The sequence below is a fragment of the Pteropus medius genome, unplaced genomic scaffold (genome assembly GCF_902729225.1).
Source record: "Pteropus medius unplaced genomic scaffold, Ma_sr-lr_union100, whole genome shotgun sequence".
Classification (NCBI taxonomy): domain Eukaryota; kingdom Metazoa; phylum Chordata; class Mammalia; order Chiroptera; family Pteropodidae; genus Pteropus; species Pteropus medius.
Genome location: NW_024342470.1, coordinates 5166871 through 5194273, shown reverse-complemented (window position 1 = coordinate 5194273; position 27403 = coordinate 5166871). Strand labels below are relative to the sequence as shown.

General features: G+C 33.0%; 1 protein-coding gene and 1 pseudogene across 2 annotated transcripts in view; one reads left to right on the top strand and one right to left on the bottom strand.

Annotated features, from left to right (window-relative positions):
• BTBD10 (BTB domain containing 10) overlaps positions 1 to 27403 on the top strand; it is a 65225-nt gene that overhangs the window by 10612 nt on the left and 27210 nt on the right. Inside the window, exon 2 of one of the 2 annotated variants that reach the window (XM_039863650.1) lies at positions 12041 to 12198. The exons of the other annotated variant lie outside the window; for it this stretch is intronic. Within the exon in view, the coding sequence (XP_039719584.1) occupies positions 12098 to 12198 (101 nt within the window). The 5' untranslated portion in view covers positions 12041 to 12097. The remainder of the gene's footprint in view (positions 1 to 12040; positions 12199 to 27403) is intronic. 2 annotated transcript variants of the gene reach the window in all.
• LOC120603298 (uncharacterized) lies at positions 24328 to 24446 on the bottom strand (annotated as a pseudogene).

Sequence of the window (27403 nt, the reverse complement as noted above, 5' to 3'; positions counted from 1 at the left end):
TCTTTAGTAAAAAAAATATTTGTTTTTTGTTTTGCTTATTGTTTCTTCTGCTTTTTGCAATGCAAAGGTGTTTATTTTTACATAGTCAAATAAAAAGGCTTTTATCCAGTTTCTAAAGGAAATCACTTGTTTTTCTTCCTAGTATTTGTATAATTTAAATTTTTACATTTAGATATCGGATCTAAATGTATGGATTCAATTTTACGTTTTCCCAAATGTTTATCCGGTTGTCCTAATTCCAGTTATTATTGTCTGTCCTTTCCTCAAGTGATTTGAGAAACCACGTTTCATCTATCAGATTCTCATGTTTTAGGGATCTATTTTGGGACCTTTTATTCTGTTTTATTGGTTCGTCTGTCTATTCATATACCAGTACCACAGACTTTTTAGTTTTTGAAATAACCCTTAGTGATCTTTGAATATAAGAAATTTTTTTATTTTATTAAAATGGAACACTACCTGTAATACTAAGACACAAAGATATGTAGAGTCTTTCTTTGTGAGCAAGTATTTTGTCTCAAGGCAAATTTTAGATTCCTTAAAATGAAGCATTTAGAGGGAAAAATAACTTTTGGTTTGGAGAAGGTTTTGATATTCCGCCTCTAACTGCTGGCATATATGGTATTTACCAGCCACATGTGGCTATGTAAATTTAAATTAATTAAAATGGAAAATTAAAAATTCATTTCCTCAGTCATAGTACATTGTAAGTATTTAAAAGGCACACGTGACTTAGTGGCTGCTTTTTGCACAATGCAGACAGAGCATTTCCATTATCACACAATTCTTTTGGGCCGCACTACAGTCTAGAACTTGAAAAAGCTAGGGCCTTTTCTAGCCTGTTGAGCTGATGACAGATAAACAAGCAAAAAATCCGAACGGAATGGAAGGTTATGGGAATAATGAACGGTTCAAAATGGAACAACATGGTCAAGATTATATATATAAAAAAAAAACACTTATTTAAAAAGCATCACGGAGTTAAAAAGAAAACTTTGTTTAAGAGTCTGACTTTGTTTAAAGGGTACTGGTTCTTAGGAGTTGAATGTAATCTCCTTTGATTTAGGCACTTCATCAGCTTATTGGAGATTTACTTATATTAAATTTTATGTCAAGGTGATTTGCTTTAAATAAGATGTTTTGATTTTGAAGGCAATGCTATTTAGTCATAGAAGAAAAGAAAAAATAAACATACACACAGAAAACAAAACATTAAGTTTTTTAAAGAATATTAAAAAATCATGCCTTTTAGTGAGTTTTAAGAATTTAACACTGTAAACAGCATCTAGTTCTTAAAGTGCTAATCAGGTAATGTAGGTACTTAGAAAATGCTTAAGATGTGGAAAGATTTTGGAAACATTTATTGAGCTAAGATGGGGTAAAAATGAAAGTGTCTTAGAATGTTACTGCTTTGAATAAGACAGCCAAATTTGAATAGAAATTCTGTAAAAGTGGTAAAATCAGTTATTGCAAAGATCTTATCTCCAGGTCACCTTTGGAAGATCAAGGACTGAATATGAATTAACTTTGGAAGTCTTACATTTTGGTGGCTTTGATAAGGAAGCCCTTTAATAAACAAAGTATCTTACTTTTAATGGAACTTCCATGCAATTAAATCTGTTTGTTAAGTATCTCTAGCAGCAAAATGCCTCAAAATGTGCTAGTTATTCAGTGAATAGATTTTGAATGAAAGCATAGATCAACAGAATTTGATATCTTGGAACTAGTTACATAAAATTTAGTCAGATAAAATCTAGTATAAAAACATACTGAATAAACTTATTAGCTTTAGTTACTTGCCTTATTTTACTTGCAGGAAATCAGAAAGGGACAAGCCTTGAAAACTGAAAAGGCTTCTGTGAGATTTAGACAGGCAGCTTTGAGGAATATTTTGGGGAAATTAGAGGTCACTGTGAATTGTTAGAATTTTTGTTCATTTGAAGGTAAGAAACACATGATTGGTGCTCTTTACCATAACTAAAACGTGGATATAATTATGTACTCTTCTTTTTTAAGACAAGCAATTAAGTTCAAGACTGCCTATAAATCTTTATAATTTATATTTCCACTGTAAGTCTTTTATTTAATCTTAATTTAAACAATTAAAACATTTTGTAAAAGCTTACATACTAGTTGTACTAAGCGATGGGAACACATATATGGATCATACTTTGTTATGGCCCTCAAGGATCTTATAATTTAATGGGAGACATGTGGCAGAAATGTGTTCTACTAATGCATCATGATGGAGTTTAGGACATGTTACCTCAAAATATGGCAGCTCAGCATATCACATGTAGCTGAAGGAATTCAAGAAACAGTATATGCATAGAGGGCTTTCTGACCTGCCCCTGATACAAGTCATAAAATCCTCATATGAGAGGTGTCTCTATATCCAAAGGACAGGAGCATCCTTACCTCCAAAGATGAGGTGACACAGAGAGGAATCTGAACAACAAGCCTTCCTAATAAGGTTCTCTCTTGTTTACTATTTACTTCATTTAGCTCGTACTCTTTATCCTATTTATTTTTCTGTGACTTTACACTCTTCTTTAAACCTAATATAAGAAGAATACTCAAATTTGTTTCTTCAGGTCTTCATTTCCTTATGAAAGCTCCCTCCTTTCCTTATGAAGGTCACATAAAACTTATGTTAAATAAATTTGTATGCTTTTCTTTTGTTAATCTGTCTTGTGTTACAGGGGTCCCCCGTCAAGAACTTAAAGGGTAGAGGGAAAAGATTTTTCCTCTCCTACAGTATATATTGACTGTATTTAAGTAATCAAAAACAAAACCAAAGCTACACTTAATCAGTAAAATTAAAGAAGGGAAAACATTTTTGTAACAAAATCACCTCCATATACTTTATTGTAGACCACCCCCTATATTACCATCATGAAAACAGCATGTGATATATTCAGATAGTATCAGGGATATAATGGAAAGTAAGTTACTCTCTCTCTCATTTCAGCCTTTCCTCAGAGGCAACTAGTTATAAGTTTAATGATATTTCTAGACATTTTTAAAATATACAAGCATGAGTGAACGTTTGCATGTATATATTTTTAAAAAACATTGGATACCTAATGCATATTTGCATTTTGCTTTTTAGCTTTACAATATATCTTAGAATTTTTTCCTTATCAGTATATATCTGTTAATCTCATTTTTTAATCTCATTTTTTTCTGGTTGCATGATATTGTGCAGATTTTTAACCAATTCATTTTTTGTGAACATTTAGATTGGTTCTAGGTTTTTTTGCTATGACAAAATAATGCTGTGTATATGTCAAGGAGAGAAAAGAGATGTGTTTTATGTGTATGTGTTTGTTAATATAGTGGTATATATAATTAGAACAAGGGCTGAGCAGAATCTTAAACTTCTAGTGTAACGCATAGGTAGAATGTATTGGACAATATGGCAGACAGACTCTCTAACCCATGATTCCTGGCTCCTGTTATTTATGTCTTTGTATAATCTTCTCCCCTTGAGTGTGAGCAGAATTTATGACTTCCTTCTAACCAAAAGAATGTGTTAAAAGTAATGGAATGTTACTTCCTTTATTACATTAAATAGGACTCCATTTTGCTAACAGACTTGCTATTTTTTCTTCCTTAGCTTTGAATCCTACAGCCATAGGAAATGAATTGTTACAATCTCAGTAAACTTGAAAGTGGACCCTTCCCTAGTCGAGCCTCTAAATGAGAACCTAGTCATGATTGACACCTCGATGATAGTTTTGCAGAACATCTAGCTAAACTGTGTTAGATTCCTGACCAACAGAAACTGAGATGTGTGTTGTCATAAGCCACTTGGTTTGTGGTAATTTGTTACAGAGAAAGGAGGTTATGTCCAAAAGAGAAAAATTTAAAAAGTTTAAACTTGGATACAGCAAGAACATTCTGATAAAAATAACCGAAGGAGTTTTTGCAAAGGTTAGAAACTAGGATGATTGATCTTTCTTCCAGGGATTAAAATTTACTTTTAAGCTAACAGTGAAATAATTCCGTTTTTATCTTAGTTACTATAGGAATAACAAGTTTTGATTTAGCTCCTAACACTATTGCCAGCAAGTGGGTCCAAAGTACATGGCTCTTTGATGACCATGTAAAAGTCTAAGGTATTTTTGATGTTGAGTAAAATGGGGAGGGTCAGGTGTACCCTGGAGAAATTAGGAAAATGCAGAGTGAGTAGAAAGGCTATCCTTAATCATTCTTCCCCTGTCTCCTGTGCTGTGATTTAGTTTTTTTGTTTGTTTTTCGTTTTTTTTTTTTTAATCAGGGCATGGATGATATACTCGTTTTTTATTCCAATCACTTAGCACATTTTAGGTGCTCAATAAATGTCGAGTGGCTATTTAAGAATTCTCATCTTCTTTAATCTCAAAAGGCAAATAGAAAGTGATGAACGAGCTAGTAAAATATTATGCAAAATTTTCATTCAGTAGTCTACTAGAGAAAGCAATATGCCCACACCGTGTTGTTATTTAGAGTGTCCTGTCTCATTTATTCTTTATAATTCGAATGGAAGTTATAGTAGTAATAGATAAAATAATGGTAATGAGAATTGTGTTATTTTCTTCATTTCACATTTGAGGACATTGAGGTCTTGTAGGTTAAGAAGCTTGTACAAATTCATATAGCTGGTTTTATCTGATTCCAAAACCTTTTTTGTTAGTCATTTACTATTGTGGCAGAAGTAGAGAAGTTCTTACCACTTTTCATTATCGAAAGTTTATGTATGTTTATGATAGTGGGAGTATAGCTTATTGATTATGCTTGGGGTGGTAATGGGGTCGATATGATTTGAGGTTTTTGATCAAAAAGTGGTTTAATTATGTCTTGCTGGGGTGGCTCCATAGTGTAATGGTTAGCATATCTGCTTTACATGCAGAAGGTCCTGGGTTCATGCCCCAGGTGGAGCCATGGACCATACCCCCGCCCCCCGCCCCACAGTGCACTGGAGGTGCCAGGACCTGGGGGCGCCAGACCCTGGGGATGGTAGGTGGGAGGCAAGGCGCGCCACCTCGGATGCACGCTGCTTAACGCAGTGGGAGGAGATGCCCCACCTTCAGAGATCCAGTTCTTAAGGAGAAACGGCAACATCCATAGGTCAGGGATGGAAGTCAGGGAGGGAGGGAGGGGAGGAGAATTAAAGAGGGGGGAAAAATAATTATGTCATACTAATATGTCTGATACTTATGTTTTAATTAAATATCTGATTTTTTTCCTTTTTCTTTTAAAATTGCACCAGAAAAAGAATTGCACATATAATTGTGCAATCACTGCTACTATAATCCAGATACAGAATGGTTCCATGACCCTCCTTCCCCAAATTACCTTCTGCCATCCCTGTATAGTACCCAAACCCCAACTCTTGGCTGCTGTGTTCTCTATCCCTATAGTTTTGTCTGTCCAAGAAGGTTGTAGAAGTACAGTTGTATGGTATAGAACCTTTGAGTCTGGCTTCTTTCACTTATCATATTAGCTTTTGAGATTCCATTTTGTTGTCTGTATCAGTAGTGACTCCAGTTATATGTTGCATCATTAGATGCTGTTCCACCTGTGTCTGCAGATCTGTTTCATTTTTCTTGAGTCTTTCGTTCACTCTAGTCTATGGATTGGGTAATTTTTGTTGTTCTATTTTCAAGTTCCCTGACTTTTTGTCATCTCTTTTCTCTTGTACTCATCTCACAGACTTTTCATTTTAGTTATTTTTCTTTCAGCCAGAGCTGAATTACCATATTTTTGGTAGTTTCATTTCTCTAATGAGATTTCCTTTCTGCCACTGTTGTTATTAGTCCTTTAATTGTTTGAATATATTTATAATATGTGCTTTGAAGTCTATTTGTTAAGTCCTACATTTGGACCCACTTGGAGCCAGTTTCTATTGACTACCTTTTTACCGTCTTGTTTCTTTGCATCTCATAATTTTTGGTTGAAACCTAGACATTGTAGTGTGGTTATGAGGATTTTTTTTTTTTTTTTTTTTTTTAGTTAACCAATAACTTGCCTGAACTCACACTGCAAACTTTCTTTTCCCCATAGAATATAGAAACTGATAATCTGTCCTCAATTCTTACTTCTTCCAGTTGCTTGTTTTTTAGCTTGTTCTTATGGGGAATAGGGCGGGGGTAGTTTGGTGGTCAGCCAAAAATTTGGGCAGAGATTATACTCAGATTTTGGAGCCCACCCTCCCTGTGGTTCCTCTACTTCTGGGAATTCCCTCCTAATTTCTAGCCTGTTGGCCAGTGGAGATCTCCGTCCTCTGACACTCAAGCCAGTAAGAGCTTCGACTTTCTGGTGCTTGGGCTGTGTATGTTTGGAGAATGCACTCAGTTAAAAAAGGATCAAACTCAAATCTTATCCCTTTTTTCAAGGGTAAAATCCTTTGTAGTCTCCCATACAGACACCTGTGGTCCCCCATGAATATGTAGTTTAGCTAAGCAGAGTTTATGCTTAGATTTTGGGTCTCACCTCTCTGTGATTCTTCACTCCCCAGTATATCTGCCTTAATTTCTGGCTGCACTTTTGTCCTTAAACTATTTTCTTAACCACTTGGAGCTGCATAGTTGCCTGGTTTCTTTCACTATATTTGTAAGAGATGGGAAGGCACTCAGCATAAAAACTTCAAACTGAACTTAACGATTCTCTCCCCTTCCAATTGTAGTTTTTCCAAAGTAAGCTCTTCTTTCACTACTGCATGCTTTGGTGCACTTTCCAGTGCTTTTAAATAGTTGTGTGTGTTTTTTATATTTTATTCTGATTTGTCATTTAGATAATTGTTATCTGCAGGGGACTTGCATGATCACTTTACTTGGCTGCATTTGCAGGAGATTCCTTTTCACCCCTCCGGTTTTCTTTTCTCTTAAAAGTTGTTCCACATGTTCTTTTTCCTTCACGATTATTTTATTTGTGGTAGTATTCAGTCTATCTAGGCTCTCCAATTCTTGATGTAGCTCAAAGTGTTCAGTTTCTTATCAATTTAAGGATTTATCTGACACATAGAGTGTGAGTTTGCTAGCAATCATGAGGAAATTATAAAAAACTTTGTATAACTTTTTTAAAGCTTTCATTGATGTTATATCTATATCATATATGTTATACCTTTCAGGGTGGTACAGTCTCTTTTATTCCTAAGGTGGGAGGCTTATCAGATGATCCCTCAAGTTTCTGGCCCTTCAGAAATTCTTCTTCTAGGTCCCTCTGAAGGCCTTCTATATAGTTAGTACAGAATTAAATGTATGAAATCTGGTGTTCTTTGCTCTTCCAATCTCAAGTGATTCATTTGCTCTGTGGGACTCCCTCTCCTCTTTTTGGGCCTTTCTTCATAGGAAAGGTTACTTGAGGACACTTTCCTAGCTTGGGTGCTTTCTTGGCTACCTCTTGGTCAGTCTCTACCACCCACATCTTTGGATACTTGGCTTTCTGTACAGTTGATGGCAATCCTTGGCTCTTGGCCCTGGTATCACCATGTGATTCTGTTCTCTTCACTGTTTTCCCTCTCACTTTCCTGGATAAAGGCGAAAAGCCAAAATACGTCCAGCATTTGTTTTGCAACGGGCCATTATTGGAGGCAGCATGCATCCCTAGTAGTGAGAATGGCACTGCCACTCTCCTCCAGAAACTAAGCATCTCAGCATCAAGCCCCGTAGCTTTGAACTTGTCTGTGAGCATCTGTTAGCAAGACATGTCCTAAGGTATCAGAGAAGCCTGAGAGAGCTCATATGGGTGTTAGGCTTAGTTAGCATAAAATCGAATGTAATTAAGCGTATTTAGTATGATTTGATAGGTTATTTTTGGGTCTGGGAATACTAAAAAAATTTTCCATATAAATGGTTATTGTTTCTTTGCTTTATGAAAGGTTTTGTGGACAAAAAAGGGGCCACATACTAAACCTGACAAGCCCAGGGGAGGCCTTCATGGTCGACCTTACAAACTCAGAGACTGAAAGTAACCACGCAGGGTAGTTTAAATGTAAAAATTCCTAATTAAAAGCAGATCATGGTCGATAGTCATGTCCTAGGCCTCTAGTTTCCTTGACAAAGGTCAGTCTGTACCTTTGAAATTGTCTGTTGTCTTTGTGCATCTAAGATAACATACCTTCGAAATGTCAAGAGTAATTCTCTTTTCCAGACCCCTGGAAGGCACAATTGGAGGTACCAGAGCACAAGACAAATTGTTATCTTGCTGCCCATATACCAGCTCTATGTACTGTAAATGTTAACTATCCTATGACCACCAGTGTAAAAGAAGTATGTGTCACTCCGTTTTGCTTTTTATCCAGTCTCAGTTTCCCTGCTTTACTTTCTCTCCCCCACCCCCTGCCTCCCTAATCTGCCCCAATTAATTTCATATAACTCTCCTTACATCTCCTCTTTTGATTCTGATATATAAAATAAGCTGCAAAACTGCCATTCTTCAGAGCATATTTTCTATCCATTGAGATTTTGTTTTCTGGCAATTATAGTCAGTTTGACTCAAATAAACTCTTGTAAGACTTTTTCTTAGGTTGGACCTTCTTTCCTGGATAGTTTCATAGGATTGCTGTACTCTTGGATAGTGGGGGAACCTTGTATATATAAACTTCCTGGTGCATCGATAGATAATAAGGACAGCATAAATTGTCTCTGTATGCTATTGGGTTGTTTTATCCTTCTGTGGATCATTGTCATTAATTAATAACACCTGGAAATAATGTCCCAGGTAACACTTATTTATGTTGTTATAGTTCTGAAGATTCTGTCCCATCCTACTCTTCTTTTTCTAGATAGTAATATTCAGAAGGGGAAGTAATTGAAACATCTTTTTAGCAGTTGACTTTTCACAGTCTCCTGAATGTATGTTCCTAGCCAACAGGCCCACTTATTCCAGCCCTTGTAAAGATTATTTCTATGTTATTTAGATTAATTTAGATTATTTTTATCATGCCTAAAAATAGTAATGGATTATGGCGTTTTTTAAAGAATTTTGTTTCCAGTAGTCTAGTAATTTTTTTTGTTGACTACAAGATTCAAATAATAATAAACTTTAGTTTGCCGAATATGAAGTAGACATTGGGGATCCAAGTGTCAACTTTTGAAGGAACTTTTTTTGTTAAGGAGTTTAGACAGAGGAAATGGAGAGCCATTAAAAATCTTTAGAAAGATAATTCTGATTACCACAGAGCAAATATGGAATAGAATGTGAAGAGGTCAACCAAGAAGCTTATTGATAGATGTTAAGGGTTTTAAATGAAGGCCTTATGTATGAAAAGGGAGAGTAGTCAAAATTTTGAAGTAGACTTGATGTAGGGAAATGAGAAGTCTAGGAGATAACAGTGCAAGAACTATCCAGGTAGGAGAGAGAGACAGAGTGAAGTGGCATATAGAGCCATTGGCAGAGTCTTTTTTCCCTTGCTAGAGTGAGGTTTTTGAGAATAGGAACAATGAACAATGTCCACCTTGCTTTAGCATCTTGTAAATTGCTTCGCATATTGTAGTAGGTATTCAACAAGTGAATGAATGAATGAAATAAGATAAATATAATGTTACCTCATATGGCACAGAGAGTGGTTAAAATAGAAGAGATCATTAGACGTTTAAAAATAGTATATAATGTGTGATTTGCCTTGTATCTGTTTGTAGTTACAGCTATATCTTATTGATAAAATTTAAAATGTACCAGCATGTACAGGCAAACAGGAGTATTTTTATCCCCAATATCTCAAACTTTAATTTCACAGGTTTTTAGCATGCTTTTATTTCTGAGTGTTGGGAATGAGGAGCGGGAGAAATCTTTTCACATGGTGATAATCAAGTTATTGACAAATGAAATGTAAATATGATTTTCCAGTTGACTTTTTTTGACAGCTTTCCTTTGAACATTCTTTACTTTATTGTGGCTAGCTGTAAAATATGTGCTTGTTAATTTTAATACCATTGATTAGGAAGGCATACTAGTATTTCTCTGCTGCTAGATATGAGCCACCCACTGTGAAATGGTGGAAAATGTGAATCTGAATTTACCTTATCCATTCCTTGAGGTTGTATTTTTTTAGTCACCGCATCTCATTGTTTAGGATCATTCTCCCCTGAATGGATGTTTGTAGCTATCCTATGAATTGGGATATGTCTTCTAGTTATGGGTTAGGGAGGAGGTAAAATGCTCTTGTAAAGAAATGTTAATGCCTGAAATAGCTTTGTAGGAAGATTTATAAAGTGAGGAGAAAATGCTCAAAATCTCATTTTACAGAACCTGCTAAGCTTCTCTACGTTTTTATTTTCCTTCCTTAATCAGTTTTTCCCTACTACTCTTTTTTGCTTTTTGTATCTCTTGCTCTGTGACCACTTTTTTCTAACTTTTGTTTAATTTGTTCTTTCTCCTTTACTTCTGTCTCATCGCTTCAGTTCACATAATTAGCTATACTATCAAGTTGAAGTTTTTTAAAGTTTACTTTTTAGTAAATGCATTTTTATTTTTATAATTAAAAACTCAAATGAGATCGAGATTTTTTTTTCAAAATAATTTTATGATTTTTATGTTCATCTGATATGCGATTGATTTTTCAGTCATTCAGTAATTCTTAAGGAAATAGGATTTCCTTTTCCAGGACCATTCAGCAAATAAACTGTGTGCTTAGGAATTTGAATAAGCCGTCCTGCAATTCTCCCCTTCACCTTTTTTCTATTTATTAATTGTTCTACCTAGTTATTTACATATCTATTATATTAAAATTATTAAAATCCTTATAAGATTTTCGGTTGTTTTTTGGAAGTACTAAATAACTATGAGGAAAAAAGTATAAAATAGCAAAATAGTTTCTCTAAAATGAATGTTTCTTTTAATGAGTTCTGAGATAGACTTACCATTTAATGAGTTTATCTTTGGCATTTTTCTGTGTGTGTGTCTGTGTGAAATTGTACTGGAATACCTTATAAAATTCAGTAAAGTATGGTATTTCCCCAATTCTGGGTTTCCTTTGACTTTTATACACAACTATCCCTTGCTGTCTTCTGTCAAATCCAGCTTAGAAAAGTTTATAGAAAGTATACAGGACTCTCTGTCAGGAAACCTGGGTTCTAGTCTGACTTAATATAACTTTGTTCAAATTGTTTAACTTTATTTGGTTTTTCTTTTGGTGTTTGCATTCTCTGAAGTTCAGTCTGGCCCATTTCCAAACAAAATACTCCAGTCTGAGCATTTTTTAAGATCAGGACTTTATTCTGTATCATAAATTCTCATTGTTCTTTTTATAATCCTGCCATTTATAAGTATTGTGACCTTTGGCAATGTTACTAAACTTCTAAGACTGTTTTCTGTTCTGTACATGGAGATTGTAATGCCTCCTTGTAATGTGATTGTGAAGATTAAATTGGATAGTGAACATACTTTAAAGTGCTTATTTAGTTCAAGTATTCTGTAAAGCTGTTAAGTGAATATTCTTATAATTCATAATGACTGTTGTAGAAATAAGTCACAAGGCTCAAAAATGAAAAGGTATAAAGTATTTGAATCATATTGATAAAATATTTTTGAGGTAATTCCACCATAAGGAACCATCAAGTTGTTTATGTACTTTTATTTTTAAGCAAATATTAAATTACTATTCAAGCTCTTTAACTTGGTTAAAGAAATAACAGCATTGTTATTTGGTCTTATTAGATGCTTTGTTAAACATCTTAAACGTTTAGTAATTAAGGAATGTATTTCAAGGGAATTTTTGAAAGAATTATTCTGTGGAATTGTTTTTGTCTTTTTTTGGTACTATATTGATGTTTGAAACATGAGGTATCCAGATGGCAGTTAAGTGTATTTACTAAATATAAATAGCACGTTATTAAACTGCTTCACAGGGGTAGCAAATTTAATAGAAGACTCAAATATGAAAGTACCTAAAAAGACTTCTGGTGTTCATTTTAATCTAATTTGTAGCATTTTGTATTTCTAGTATTTAATAATCCTTTTCATCTCTTTGAGAAAATGTCTCAATAATATCAGAAAGTATGTAAAATTCTGTGACTATTTTATTCTGCATGGTCAACACTACTCTTTTATGTAGGTTATGGGTGCTACAAGTGTGCTTTCAGAGCAATAGTGTGAGGAAGCTTGAAGTGGGATGGCAGGACGGCCTCATCCTTATGACAGTAACTCCAGTGATCCAGAGAATTGGGATCGGAAATTGCATAATAGACCTCGTAAACTTTATAAACATTCAAGGTAGGTAGAAAATATTTATGTCACATATCAAAGCTCTGATAAAATTGATTTTTATAAAGAACCAAACTGCATTTGGTTGTGACAAGTCCTGTCAGAGGATGGGGGCTGGTTTACAAAATATTATGAAGATTTGCATTCCTCCTTAACTAACTTTTAAAAAACATTTCTTTCCTTTTAATTTTCTTGTATTTATTTGAATTTTTGTTTCCGTTTCTAAATAACGTTAAAAACTCCGTAGTTAATCCTATGAATAAATACAACAATTAATTGGGAACTCTGGCAAGACAAGTTAGTTCTTTGTATTTAAAACTCTAATAGAAATTTATTTTCTAAATACATTGTATATAGATTATACATGACAATTTATAGGCTCTTGTCAGTCTTTGCCTCCATATATTTTTAGCTCTGTGAATTTATATTGTGTTGTCATCCTGATCCAATTAGAAAATCAGTCTTTCTGCAGTGACTTTACTGGTTCACTTAAAGTTTGATACATTAAATGAAATTCATTTCAAAAGTTGTAGCCCATTTATATATTATTTTTAAAGCTTTCATTTCATGCTGGGTGACTTAATAAGGATCATCTCATTTAGAACACTTTGTGATCTGGTATTTTAAGGTGTTAATTGGCAGCTTATAAACCTCATATTACAGGTATGTAAGCATGTTTTCATAGAGTTTTGTGCTTTATGAATATTTACTAAGGGGATATTATTGAATATTCAACTTATTTGTAAAATTCTCCTCATAACTAATATCAGCTTTCTTGAAAAAGAATAAAAAACATCATGATATTAAAATCTTTTTTTTGTAATTTCAAAGAAATAATTTAGGTACTTTTAAACCTTGTGCTGTAGCTAGAAAATATGAGCGACTGGTACTGTTCAAGGCTCCTGACAAGATATCTATCTTTATTATGGACTTTTAATGTGGTGAAGTCTTAAATGAAAATGTTAAGTTGACTTTATTAATTTGTAAGTATACATCAATGGCATGAGTGTTTTTTTGGTTTCTTAGTTGTGTGTGTGTACGTACGTACGTACGTGTGTGTCTACGTATGTGTATACATGCACATGTCCTTCAACAAGTGGCTTTAGTTCTTTTTCTCTTATTCTACTTATATGGATAATTATTTTGTCTTTGAGATTAAAGAGATATTGGTTTTATCTCATTAAGTGTGGGGCTATATTGATATCTGCTATGTTGTATACATGTTTTCAGGTGAATTATATTCTTAGTTCTTAATATTTTTCTGCTGCTGATGTACAAATTGTGCATTATATATAAAGTGAAAAAAGGTTGAAAATAAGCAATTGTTTGCTTTACAAAAGCTACATGATACAATGGGAAAAATTTATGAAAACTAACTACTTTTTCATAGCTGTTATTTCAGTAACACACATCAGTAACTTTTTGGTGCTCTTTTTAGGTTGATTGTTTCAGTATTGGTTGTTTAAGTGAAAAATAGTAAAGAGAAATAGAAAATAAATACCAATACATTGATTTTTTAAAATGAAAATATCATGAAATCTTTTAAGTTAATTTAACCTCATTCATGGAAAATCTGCCCGAAGGAAAACAGCTTAGTTTTAGTGACTTCTTGTTCTATGTACTTTACATATTTAGGATACTTTAAAAACATACATTTTGACATTTGGTGAATTGATAGTGAATTAATTGAGTGGTTTTTAGAAACTATCAGTTAGCAAATATTGAGAACCAGTACTCAGTTCAGGAGATATATGAAAGTTTGTCAGGGTACCATCATGGGATGCTTTAATATCCACATATGGACCAATTAGAGGACAGTAGGGCACTAAATTGTGGCAGTGAGTCGTTGTAAAATAAGAGTTAAGAGAAGGAATCATTGTTGGCTTAAGTAGTTGAAAATGAGATTTGAGCTAATCCTTGGATGATTAGGTAGGTGGAGGACTTTCCTGCCAGGGACCTTCTGGAGATTATCTTGATTGGATTTGAAGGCGGAGCTTAGTGCATAGTATTACTTGTCACCATTTGACCCGTGAAAACAATGAGGTTAATAAACTTGCCCAAGGCCATCTAACTTGTAGATGGCAGAACTAGGATTGATAAACAAGATTCTTATCCTTTTTATTTTGAAACTTAAATAACTTATTATATACATTTTTAATTCATATAAAGTAGAGACAAAAGGTGTTGTGAACCCCTGTATACTCTTCTTTCAACCCTTCTCCCAACCTCAGGTTATCAATTCATGACTGATTTTGTTTCACCTATGTTTCTACTTATCTAATTTTTAAAGAAATCTATATTTTATTTAGGGATGTTTAAGTAAAAGAAAACTAGACTACATTCTGGCTTAAGTTAAGGGTTTAGTCTTGTACATAAGAAGTCCACAGGTAAAAATTGCCTAATGTAGATTTAATGGCTTAATAAGGTTGTTAGAGTCAAATATCTGATTTTCTTGGCTTTTCTTTATGATCAAAAGATGGCTTACTGTACTTGAAGCCATCATGTCCATCTTCCAGATGAGGAGGAGGAGAAAGGTAGAAGGGGACGATGGGAAAAGGGTTTTATTTATATCAGGAAATCACATTCCTCAGTAATTTTCCACAAGATATTGGTTTATAAGTCATTGGTAGAACTATTTCATATGGTCATCTTTGGATGAAGGAGGCTAAGAAACATAGGTAGGCACATTGTCACCTCGAATAGAATTGGGAATTTAAATTTACAAAAAGTAAATATCTCAGTCTGTTCAAATATACTGTTAAAACAGTATAGCATAGACTGGGTGGCTTATAAACAATAGAAATTTTTTTTCACACGGTTCTAGAGGCTGGCAAGTCCAAAGTCAGGGTGCTGGCATATTCAGTATCTGGTAAGGGCTTTCTTCCTAGTTCAGACATCACTCTTTTTGCTATGTCCTCACATGGTGGAAGGAAGGGGCTAGAGATCTCTCTGTGGTCTCTTTTTATAAAGGCACTAATCCCATTCAGGAGGGTTCTGCCCTCATGAGCTAATGATCTCATCTCCAAATACCATTATATTGAGGGAATACATTTCAACATAAGAATTTTGAGGGGACACAAACATTCAGTCTTTAGAAGTAAAAAATAAGACTATGTTATTGATTCAGTTTTTGTAGATAATTGAAAATATTTCCTTGTTGAAATTTTTTATTCTATTCACATTTTTAGAATAATCTTTTTTTTTTTTTTTAAATCTCTTCTTTGATTTTCCCCCCACCTTTCCTTACTGGCAAGGATAAAAATAAATTTATTAAATTATAAAAGTAACAGTAATAGTTACTATTTTATGTGTACTTAACCATTTAGGTTTGAGAGTTTGGGCATTGCCTTATGGTTTCTCTTTCATATAATGAAACTTTAATATACTTTCTTTTTTGAACTTTCTGTTGAATGTAGATTTTATATGTTTACCATTGATATAAAAGACAAGACCAGGCTAATTTGGACATGGATGGGCTGCAAGTGCATACAAATGAATTACATAGTTAAAAAGTTACTGAACTTTATTTGTGAGTAGTTTTATAGTTAATACCTGTATAGAGGGATTTGGTAGCTTGCTGAGAGGTTAAAGATCATTTCAGTTGAAGTATATTTGGCCTGAATTGTGACAACTTTCTTTAAATTATAAATTAGAGGAGTTTTGCTATTTAAAAAGGAAAAAGATCACCTTTTCTGTATTATTAATGTTAAAATGCCTAGACTGAAAATATGCTAAAAGCTCTTGAATATATGAATTGGGTTGAATCTGACTCTATAAAACTTAGATCTGCAGTCTGCTCAGGTTACTAAGGATAAATGCATCATACATTCAATATCAGACTTTGCCGCAGGGTTTCATTTCCACATAGCAGTACGCATGCTCGTTTCTTCTGAGACTGCGTGAAGATTGAGCTTTCCAGTTTCCTTTGAAGTCACTCCATAGTCCCAGCAGCATTTTAGAAATGGGAAAGTTTCATTGCTTTAAAAAGTAGTTCTTAAATGGATTCTTAAAGTACAAACAATATTTTCTTTTGGGTTTTAAAAAGCTTTACTTCCCAGAATGGGTAACAATAAAATACTAAAAGGAAAAAGAAAGTTAGCTACAACCTAGTTTTCTAAAACCTGGCAAGCTGGCAGAGCTAGAATTAGCTTTACAGATGGCATTTGGCAGCATATCTCAAATCACTAAGCTCTCATCTCCTGTTTTTTTTTTCAGCCTGTCTGTCAGTCACAATAGCCAATCACTGCACAGAGATGGGGAAGTGGGATGATCACAGCTCACACGATCCCATTTGGTTAGAAACGTCAGTGCAGCACAACCCACGGCTGAGTCAGTGTCTGTGAGAAAATGAACTGAATTAATATACAGAGGGGGTTGTATCTCTGAACATTTAAAGCCTAAATAACCACAATAGCATTATTACACAGTAGAGGGAAGAAAGTCAAAGGAAGTCTGTGGACAGGTGAGGTAGGGGGAGACTGGGAAATTTTCTGATTATTCAGAGGAATCTCGAAGATGATGGAAATATCAGATGTGCTAAAGTTTCCTAGTAATGCCCAAGGATGCTGACCTGGCTTTCAGTGCTGCATTGTTTGAAAAAGCAGAGTCCCTTTATACTCTGATTTCAAAATTTTTTTCTTGTTTTTGTGTGTCTTCCTTGGCATATACTAAAGTAAGGTGTGTATTCATTTATTACATGATATTGCTGGGTTATGATTCTATACATGTATGAATAAGAGAGAGATTGAGAGATGTTTGGCCTTTGTTTCATTATGCTCATTTGCATTTCTGGCTGTAAAAGATCATGTGTCTTGATTGTCAGTTTAATGAGGCAAGTTATTTAAAATAAATGTATTAATATTGTTTTCATGGGTTTGATGCTTTGTTTTTATTTCAATTATAACCTTAGAATCTTCATGTAACTTGAGAATGCATTATGTTTAGTATTGTTTTTATGAATATCAAAAAATTTACTTAAGGAAAGTCTAATTTTGAAATAACATTTTTGATATATTTGAAAAAATTTGATACAGAGAAATATAATTATTGAAATAATTTTCTAAAGAAGTTGAATATATTTTTACTTGTGGCTGAATTAGGATTAGGTGAACCACTTATATGTAGTAGTATTTAACAGAACCAAATGTATTTGAATGATAAAGTTTTTTTGGTTAAAATGACTTTTTTCCTAGAACCTAGGAAAAAAGGTTTCTTTTAGAACCTAGACTTTGAATAGATGATCTAGATACTGCCACTGAAGTAGAAAGTAACCAGATAAGTTTTTGGATTATTGCAAATTGACTTTCAACCAGACAGAATTTCTAAATAAAGATAATTGTTCTTGCTTTGAGATTTTAAACATTAACAGGTGACATTACTTAATTAGGAAATTTTAGCACAGTTTAAAACATTTTGACTCTTTTTTTTTTTTTGTCTTTATTATCCCTATCCTACAGATCCTTCATTTTATAGTGATATTGGGGGGTATAAATTTTAAAATGATTTTATTTTTAATGTATTTAAATAAATAGTTTATAAGATCTTTTTAGAAGTCCTTGTGATTTCCCCCATTTAATTTTTAAAAGTTCTAACGGTCATTTTGATGGTTTTCATGACCTATTTATATGGTTAGATTAACTAGTGTTGTCTCGCATTCGCTTTTTTTGTGGTTTGGTATCCAGACATTTTTTTTCTAAGCTAGTTTTAATAATAGAGTTATGAAAGAAATCTCAAGCTGGACCTTTTTTCTTGTACTTTATAGAATATTTTCCTCTGGTTCTGCTGATTCTTTTAAAATAATAATGCTTGTTTTGTAAAAGTGATACACATTTATTACATAGATTTGATATATATATATAAAAAGCACATAAAAATTAAAATATGATCAAAGAAAAATACTTTAATTATTTTTACATATAACCGATTTGTGTATATATAAAGATATAAACCACACATGCAGTTAAAAATGATTTTGAGATATTACTGTATATACTGTTATATAACCCATATCTTAAAAAAAAAACCCAAACTTAATCACGAACATCCCTTATATCCTGAAATAGTCTTCTAAAGCATAATTTTTAAGAACTGCATAGTTCTTAAAAAATAAAAATAAAAAAATGCATCGAAATGAAATAAGCAAGGTGATATCAAAAAATAATAAATGTTTTCTTCTTAGGAGGAAAAAAAACTGCATAGTTCTTATTTTATATTTATTTTTTATGTTTTATATTTATTATATATTTTATAATTTATTTAAACAATCTGAGGTTTCTCATTCTTGATCAGAGAAAAGATCATCATGATTCCACAGTATAAATTTCTCCAAAAAAAAAGTTTTTAGGAAGTTAAGTAAAAATGTAATTTTGATATTTTTCAGACAAAAAAAAATTTGTGTTATACAATGAATTCTTCAAGATAGGAACACTGCTTTTAAAACAAATAGCTAAGATTGCCATAATAAAGTATAGAAAATAAATCTTTAGAAAAATCAGGAAGACAGCTGAAACAAGCTGAGATTTTAAAAACAAGCTAAGACCAACCAAAAAGATTTCTTATATTACATTAAAAGAGGTAATTAAGGAAAGTGTAGTAATAATGATGGACAATAAGGGAAGAAAAAAATCCCTCAACTCTTTTTTAGGAGCTTCTTTGTCAAATAGGAAGAGTAAACCACTGCTACCACCAATAATAATAATAACAAAGCAAACACTACTAGGAAGAACATAAAAACCAACATGAGCTAGAGAAAGAATGCATCTGGTTAAATGAGTTGTCATCTGGGCCGGTTGAAATATCTTAATAGTTATAGATGGAACTGCCTGCAAACTCTTAAAATTATTGATATTATTTTTGGTCTTAAAAAGTTTTAGGGGAATATATAATAAGTGCTGAAAGATAGTGGATTCTATGCCTGATTTTAGCAAAGGTAGAAGATTTTAGAACAAAAAAATGAAAATGATAGTTTATGACTAACTTGAAGAAAAAGGTTAAAAATAAACCAGAATGGGTTTGCTAAAAATACATGGTCAGAGCAACTTTGATTTTTCTCATACAGTTGATAGCCTAGTAGCAATATAATGTATTGGGACTGAAGCTTAGTTTTTGGTAAAATCTTTTTTTGTATCTTTGGGTGTAAGAGGAAGTAAAATTGAGTTAGCCACTAGTCGATTGTGTTAATCAACACAGTTTTGATTTTGAATGACTCTATCCAAAGGTTATTTATTTATTGTGGAAAGTGGCTTTGTTCTTTATCTTGTCTTATGTTCATCTGGAGAAGGCAAATTATCAAATGTATAGGTAACAATGAAAGAAGAAGGATGGTAAATAATACACTAAAAGATCCAAAATAATCTCTGAATCTAGATTGTTTTTTATTTTTATTTTATTTTTTAATCAAAATTTAAAAATCAGATTTAAGTTTTTTATTACCTGGAAGCTCACGTTATTCGAAGTCTTTAATAAAAAATTCAAGGAAATTTAAAACCTTTTAAAAAGAAAGACAGAAGGAAGGGAGGAGGGGGAGGTAAACTGAAGGAAGGGAAAAAAATTAAATCATTTCTTCAATTAAATTAATTAATTTCAAAAAAGCCCATTGGAGGAGATGAGAAAAAAATAAATAAAAGGAAAGAGATTGGATAGCCTATTTTTGCAATGGTGAAGATTAATCCTGAAGTTCAACATCATCTTTGGGATAAGTTATAAATTTAGCAAAACAGTTGCTTTCTTATAATAAAGATATAAAAAATGAGAACAAAATGCATTATTTCAGCACCTTCAAAATACCATATCTAAGAAATGTATATTCCTGCTGCTACTCCAGGTTGGTTTTAAAAATATAAACCTCTGGGACAATTTCAGCTTTTGGTTCCCCGATCAGTCTGTATTTCTTCCCATTCTCCTTTAGCCTACAATTAGAAGGCTTGTTGATTTTCATGAATTTCTTAGAAGAGTCCTTTACAGACTTGGAAATATACTTGATGAAGGACTCATTATCGCTTACTTAACAACAGTTGCTTCTTACATTTTACTCAGAAACGAACTGTGGTGGACATTATTGGTTGGGTTCCCATCATCAATTCCCCTCTTTTCCTCCCTAGAGGCACCCAGATTTTCCTAGGAGGAAGTGCCCCTCCCTTTATAATCAATAATGTTGTTTAGGTGGATTTGACCTCATTATGTTGGACTAAATTTAAGTGAACTTTTTAGGAGTATACATAAGGCCTAAAAAACACTAATATACATTAAGTTAGCATGACTTTACAACATCATGTACTGAAAAGACCTGAGGGTGGCTTTTGGCAGTAAGCAATGTAAAACAGAAGTTTTGCACTGGGTGTAAGGTGAAGTAAAATTGAGTTAGCCACTAATTGATTGTGTTAATCAACACAATTGATTAATCTGCCATCGTCCCATTCCTCCCCAAAAAACCATCGTAATAAATGTGAAAGAAGACTAGAGCCACTCTGCTATGCACCAAAGTATGTTGTCTTTAGTTTTGTGTATATTCAGAAGGAAGGATGTGAAGAAATTGGAAGCCTTGTTAGCTTAAATAACTGAGAATTTAGAGATTTTGGTGGGCAGCTCTGGTAGATATTAAGGAATCTCACAGTAGGAGCTGTCTTTAAACATATGAAGAATTATCATTTGGAAAAGAAGTTAGACTTGGTTTGAGTCAGAATTGTTTGAGGTTAAAAGTGTGAGCCTTGAAATCAAACTCCTTAGATCACATCTCAGACCTGCCATTTAATTAGCTATATGATTTTAGGCAACTTGCTTAGCTTCTAAATTTCCATTTTCTCAACTGTAAAACTGGGATGGTTTTGAGGATTAAATGAAAATATATGCAAAGTGCTCAGAATTGTGCCTGGCATGTACTAAATAAATGCTCAAATGTTGGTGTCGTTATTTGGTCCTACTGGATAGAGCTAGGGGCAGTGGTTTTCAATTAGAAGAGTAGTTTTATTCCTCATTGGGCACTTGCAGTATCTGAACACATTTTTGGTTGTTACAACTGAGGGAAGTAGTACTACTAGCATCTAGTAGGTGGAAGCCAGGGATGCTGCTAAACATCCTTTAATGCAGAGGACAGCTCCCCACAACAAAGAATTAACTATTCCAAAACCCTGAAACTAGTGTCAGGTAAAAAGTTTTAACTAAACTTTTTAAATTATTTTTTTAATTTAATTTTATTATTATTTTCAAGTATACAGTACATTGGTTAGACATTTATATAGTTTATAAAATGATCCCCCTATAATTGCTCTTTCTCTCCTCTGGCTCGCCACCTAGCCATTACATTAATGCTGACTACATTCCCTATGCTATGTTCCCCATCATCGTGACTGTCTATCAACTACTAATTTGTACTTTAGCACTTCACCCCATTCTCCCATCCTCCCAATCCCCTCCCCTCTTGCCATCACCAGATTGTCCTCTATATTTGTAAATCTGTTTTCAATTTGTTGTTTTTATTCCTTAGATTCCACACATAAGTGAAATCATATGGTATTTATCTTTCTCTGTCTGACTTACTTCACTCAGCGTAATAACCTCTAGGTCCATCCATGTTGTTGCAAATGGTAGGATTTCATTTTTTTTTTAATGGCTGAGTAATATTCCATTGTATATATGAACTATAACTTCTTATCCAATCATCTGTCGATGGGTATTTAGGTTGCTTCCATATCTTGGCTATTATAAATTGTGCTGCCATGAACGTAGGGGTGCATAGATCTTTACGAATTATTGTTTCGGATTTCATTAAAAATGGATATACCTTTTGACCCAGCAGTTGCACAATACCCAGAAGTGCAATTGCTGGGTCAAAAGGTATATCCATTTTTAATTTTTGAGAAACCTCCAGACTGTTTTCCATAGTGGCCGTACTAAGCTTTCATATTAAGAAAAAACTGAGTCAGAGCTTTCAAAAAGATAGAACAAAACTGTTAAAAAGAAAATAACCAGTTTTCTTCCCTGTTATTACAGCAATATGTCAGCCAATTCATGGGGACTTTGTAAATGAGATTCAGAAATTAGATAGGTGTTTGGACTGATTTTCTAAGAGAATTTTCCTAAAGTTAGATTCTTGTGTTTCTGTAGGTATTTCTGAGAAGAGTTAGGAATACTGAATGACAAATATCAAAGGGCCTCTGATGCATATTCCCTTATTCTTTAATTTTATCAATCTAATTACAGTGTAACTTAGAATTTTAATTTTAATTCGTTTAATGCTTAAAATTTTAGTATGAGGCATAGGGGAGGGAATTTAGTAGAACAAGTCAGTTTATGTTTTAAAAAGGCCATTTGGAAGTACGAGTGATTGTGAGATAGCTGTAATAGCTTTATAGAAATCAACTTTGTGAAACTAATTTGTTAAAATAATCATAATCATCTGATAAATATTTCTAAAACGAAATTGTTTATTTGTACTTCATATGTTTTTTTCCATGGGTTGGATTTTCTTTTCTCCCTTGAATAATAAATACAAAAGATGCTCCAAAAGGTTTTTAAAAATAATTATAATTTTTAAAGCACCATTTAAGTACTCGGTTGTGTATGCATATAATACTATTCTCAATCATGAACCACACCCAGAACAGTAACTGGCACAAAATATCATTTAGTAAACATTTGTTGAATGACCAATCAGTAGATCTAAAATATATTTGACTATTAATTTAGATCTGCACAATTATTAATAGTGGTTAGCTGTTTTTAAGAAATACTTTATTATTTTCCATGGTAGAAAGTTACTTGAGAAGAATGTTAAGTATTTTACTCTCATTCTTATTAAGTAAAATGGAACTTCCTTTTTTTAGGTTGCTCAGGCCAAAATCATAGTCATCCATCACTCCCTTCTCTCGTCTCTTACATTTAATCTGTCAAATTCCAAAGTCTTGTTCTTCATTATGTAGTCTCGTGCCCTCTACCACATACCATTGCTACAACCCTGGTCCAAGTCACTTTTAACTTTTACCTGGATTTTCAATTGCCTCTGAAATGGTCACTTGAATTTTACCTTTGCCCCCTTTTTCTATTGTCCACTTGATCTAACATACATTAGATCAAGTAATTCGTACTTCACTGGTACCTATTTCACTCAGATCAAAAGCAGAAACCCTTTAAACATTCCTTCGAGGCCCTTCATGATCTGGTTTTTGTCTTGTCTCTCTGAGCTCATCTTTTAATACTATTCTTGCATTTTGTGCTCCAGTTATCCTGGCCTTTTTGATTGCCTTGAAAAAACCAAAGATTACTCTTGCCCAAGGCCTTTGTACCTGTTCTTCCCTCGTATGTTCTTATAGTTCTGTTTCTTACTTCCTTGGGTCTTTGCTCAGACATTGTCTCATCAGAGTCCTACCTTGACCACTCTTTGTAAAATAGAACCTCTCACCTCAAAACCATGGCTCTGTCCTTTTTACCCTGCTTTATTTTACCTTGCAGCATTTATCACCATATGACATTTAACGTATTTATTTTATATGTTCTATGTTTTTTCTCTAACAGAATGTATTAATTTTGAAGGCAGAGACTGTCTTGGTTATATCCACCAGAACTAGAATAGTAAGTAGCATGTGATAGGTGTTCAGTGAATATTTGATAGAGTTGAATTGCTGGGGAGGGGATAAGAATATTTTGTTATTATAGTTATTTTAGTTATTGTATATTGCAAGCACTTGAATACTTACTGATGATTTAAAACTGTAATTTTTTTAGAACTAAAAAAGTTAGCAGTATAATGAATTAAATATTACAGCTTCAATTCAGAGACTCTTCAATTTGTAGAGGTGCTTGCCTAGCAACACCTTTGTTTATTAAAGTTCAAAAGCCGGAAACAAGGTAATAGATATTTTTGATTATTAAAAGCAAACGAAACCTCCTGCTCTATACTCTTTACATGAAATTTATTTTTATCAGTTGGCAGAACTTTTACCTTGATAGTAAAATGTTAAAGTTTGGCTACTAAGGGATATATTTCTGTCAAAATTTCGATGTCTAGGTCTACCATTTGATTTTTTAATTTTTATTTATTTATTTTATTTTATTTTATTTTTATTCTGGGCAAGGCAACCTTTGGTTGACCTCACAGATTGCAAGGACTTTGTCAGCTTACAATCCTTTATTTTTTATTTATTATGCCTGCAGCATCTGGTCTTCCTAGGTGGTCTCCCATCCAAGTACTAACCAGGCCCGACCCTGCTTAGCTTCCGAGATCAGACGGGATCGGGCTTGTTCAGGATGGCATGGCTGTAGACTCTACAATTTGATTTTAAAGATGCTTTTAGAACAGTCATATAGCAGTACATCAAACTCTTGCCGCTGCTGCTGTTTCTCACTGGAGTTGCTGACATATCTGACAATGGGATTGTAGGAAGAAGAGAAATATGTCTGGATTTAGGACTAGTATTAGAACTATTCTTGGCTATATTTGTTGCTAAAATGGTCTTTAGGTGGGGTAATCTGGGATTAAGTATTTCTTAAAATATTTCTATGGAATAAATGCATCAAAAAAAGACGTTCAGGTGACCTTTGAGAGCATAGCGCATCCCTCAGTTGAGAACTGCCTTTTTCAGTAATTAGCTTTTGTTCCTTGGGAAACTGACCTAGTATATTAAACAGAACAAAAAAGCTTATAGGAAAGGCTAATTGACAGAAAGGAGAAAAGATGAGAGAAATTTGCATTTCTTCTGTTGATAATAGATTTAGAAGTTTGACAGCATTTCTTATGTCATCACAGTTACTGACATCCCTGAGGATTGGCAGACATTTTCTGTAAAGGGCTGGATAGTAAATATTTTTGGCTGTGTGGGCTATACACAGTTTCTGTCGCAACTACTCAGTTTTGCTACTAGCATGAAAGCAGCCATAAACAATATATAAATGAAGGAACATGGTTATATTCTAATAAAGCTATTTATAGAATAGCTAAAGGGTTGAATTTGGCCCCTTGGCCATAGTTTGTGAATTCTAAGCTTGATTATATGTTTAAAACACCTTGTAAACCATAAAGCTGTATCTGTGTCTCTACACATACATATGTTAGTATGTGACAAGGAATAAACAGTTGCCAAAGGGAAATAGTTAGATGTTATAAATACCCTGAAATTTCAGCTTAATTCAATAAACATTAATAAGATGCACCAGGTTATGTTAGTTGCTGAAAATGTTTAAAAATAAATAAGGACTTAAATGCTGTAAGGTTGGCCATGTGTATACTACATAAAGATACATAAGATACATAAAGATACATAAGTTTCATTCACTTGTATATATTTTACATTTTATTGATATTTACATATATTTGTATTTAAATTATATTTTTAATGTTTTAGTATATTTGATAATAACTTCTGTCAGAGCAGCAGTTCTAGTAATACCAGTTACTTCTGGAAATTTTTCATGTATTTTTTCTTTGATAATTTACTTCCCTTTGTTCTTTCTGAAACATATTAGTTAAATGTTGACCTCCTTCAATAATCCTCTAATTTCCTCATTCTTTTCTTCTTATTTTTCATTTCTTTGTCCTTTTATTCCCAATTTTTCTTTTCATTCTTTTAAAAATTTATGCCATTGTGTTTTGAATTTCTTCTCAACTTTCTCATTCTCTAAATTAAAAAAAAAATAGCATCCTTGTCTTTGTTTTATGGGTATAGTACCTTTTATATCACTGAGTTTATTGTTTTGCTTTTTTTTGTCTCTACATTGTCTATTGCTTTTTAAAATTATGTTTGTTAAACTTTTTATTGTGAAATAATTTTAGATTTGCAAGAAATTGCAAAAGTGAGTTTCTGAGTACTCTTTACTCAGCTTCCCTCAGTGATAACATCTCACATAAATGTAGTACATTATCAAACCAGGAAATTGACCTTAGTACAATACTATAAACTATAGACATCAGTTTTTATATGCACTTTTTTCTGGTATATATTCTATGATATCATATATACATTTGTGTAACTACCACCACAAACAGCATACAGAACTGTTCCATCACCACAAAGAAAGTACATCATGCCTCCCTTTAAGAGTCACACCCTTTCCCCATCCCTAACTTTTGGCAACCCTTGATTTGTTCTCCATCACTGTATTTCTCTCATTTTGAGAATATTCTGTAAATAGAATCTGATAGTATGTAAACTTTTGGGATTTTTTTTTTTTTAATTTAGCATAATGCCTTTGAGATCCATTCACATTGCTGCATGTATTTGTAGTTCTCTTTTTCTTTTTTAAAATTTATTTTTTAATTACCGTTGACATACAATATTATATTAGTTTCAGGTTTACAATACAGTGACATTTATATAGCTTATGAAGTGATCACCTTGATGAGTCTAGTACCCATCTGACACCATATGTAGTTATTACAATAGTTTGACTATATTCCCTGGGCTGTACTTTACATCCCTGTCACTATTTTGTATCTGCCAGTTTGTCACCTTTTTCATATGTCTTTTTCACTCATCCTTCCAATCGCCCTCTCACCTGGTGACCACCAGTTTGTTCTCTGTATTTATGAGTTTGTTTATGTTTTGTTTGTTTAGTTTGTTTTTTAGAGTCCACATATAAGTGAAATCATATAGTATTTGTTTTTCTCTGGTTTCTTTCACTTAGTTAATACCTTCTAGGTCTATTCATATTGTTACAAATGGTGAGATTTCATTCTTTTTTATGGCTAAGTAACATTTCATTGTATGTGTGTATCACATCTTTATCCATTTATCTATCCATGGACACTTAGGTTGCTTTTATACCTTGGCTATTGTAAATAATGCTGCATTGAAGATAGGGGTACATATATCTTTTCAAATTAGTGTTTTGGATTTCTTCAAGTAAATACCCAGAAGTGAAATTGCTGGGTCATATGATAGTTCTATTTTTAAGTTTTTGAGGAACCTCCATGCTGTTTTCCATAGTTGCTGTACCTATTTAAAATCCCACCAGCTGTGTATGAGAGATTTGGTAATAAGAGTATATGTTTAAGGTGGGTTTATTTACATAACTAGGGGTGGTGGAAATGATGTACCTTAGTTGTTAAAATCTTAGCAGATTCACGATTAAGGTTTAGGTAATAACTTTATTGAGTAATAAATATTGATTTGTGAAATTTTCAAGGAGACCAGTTGGAGAGGGTAGTTGTTTTTAATCTGATTGTAGAAATGCTTTTGGTTTCATGAGAACATGAACATGTTACAAGAGGAAGATGCAAGAATCC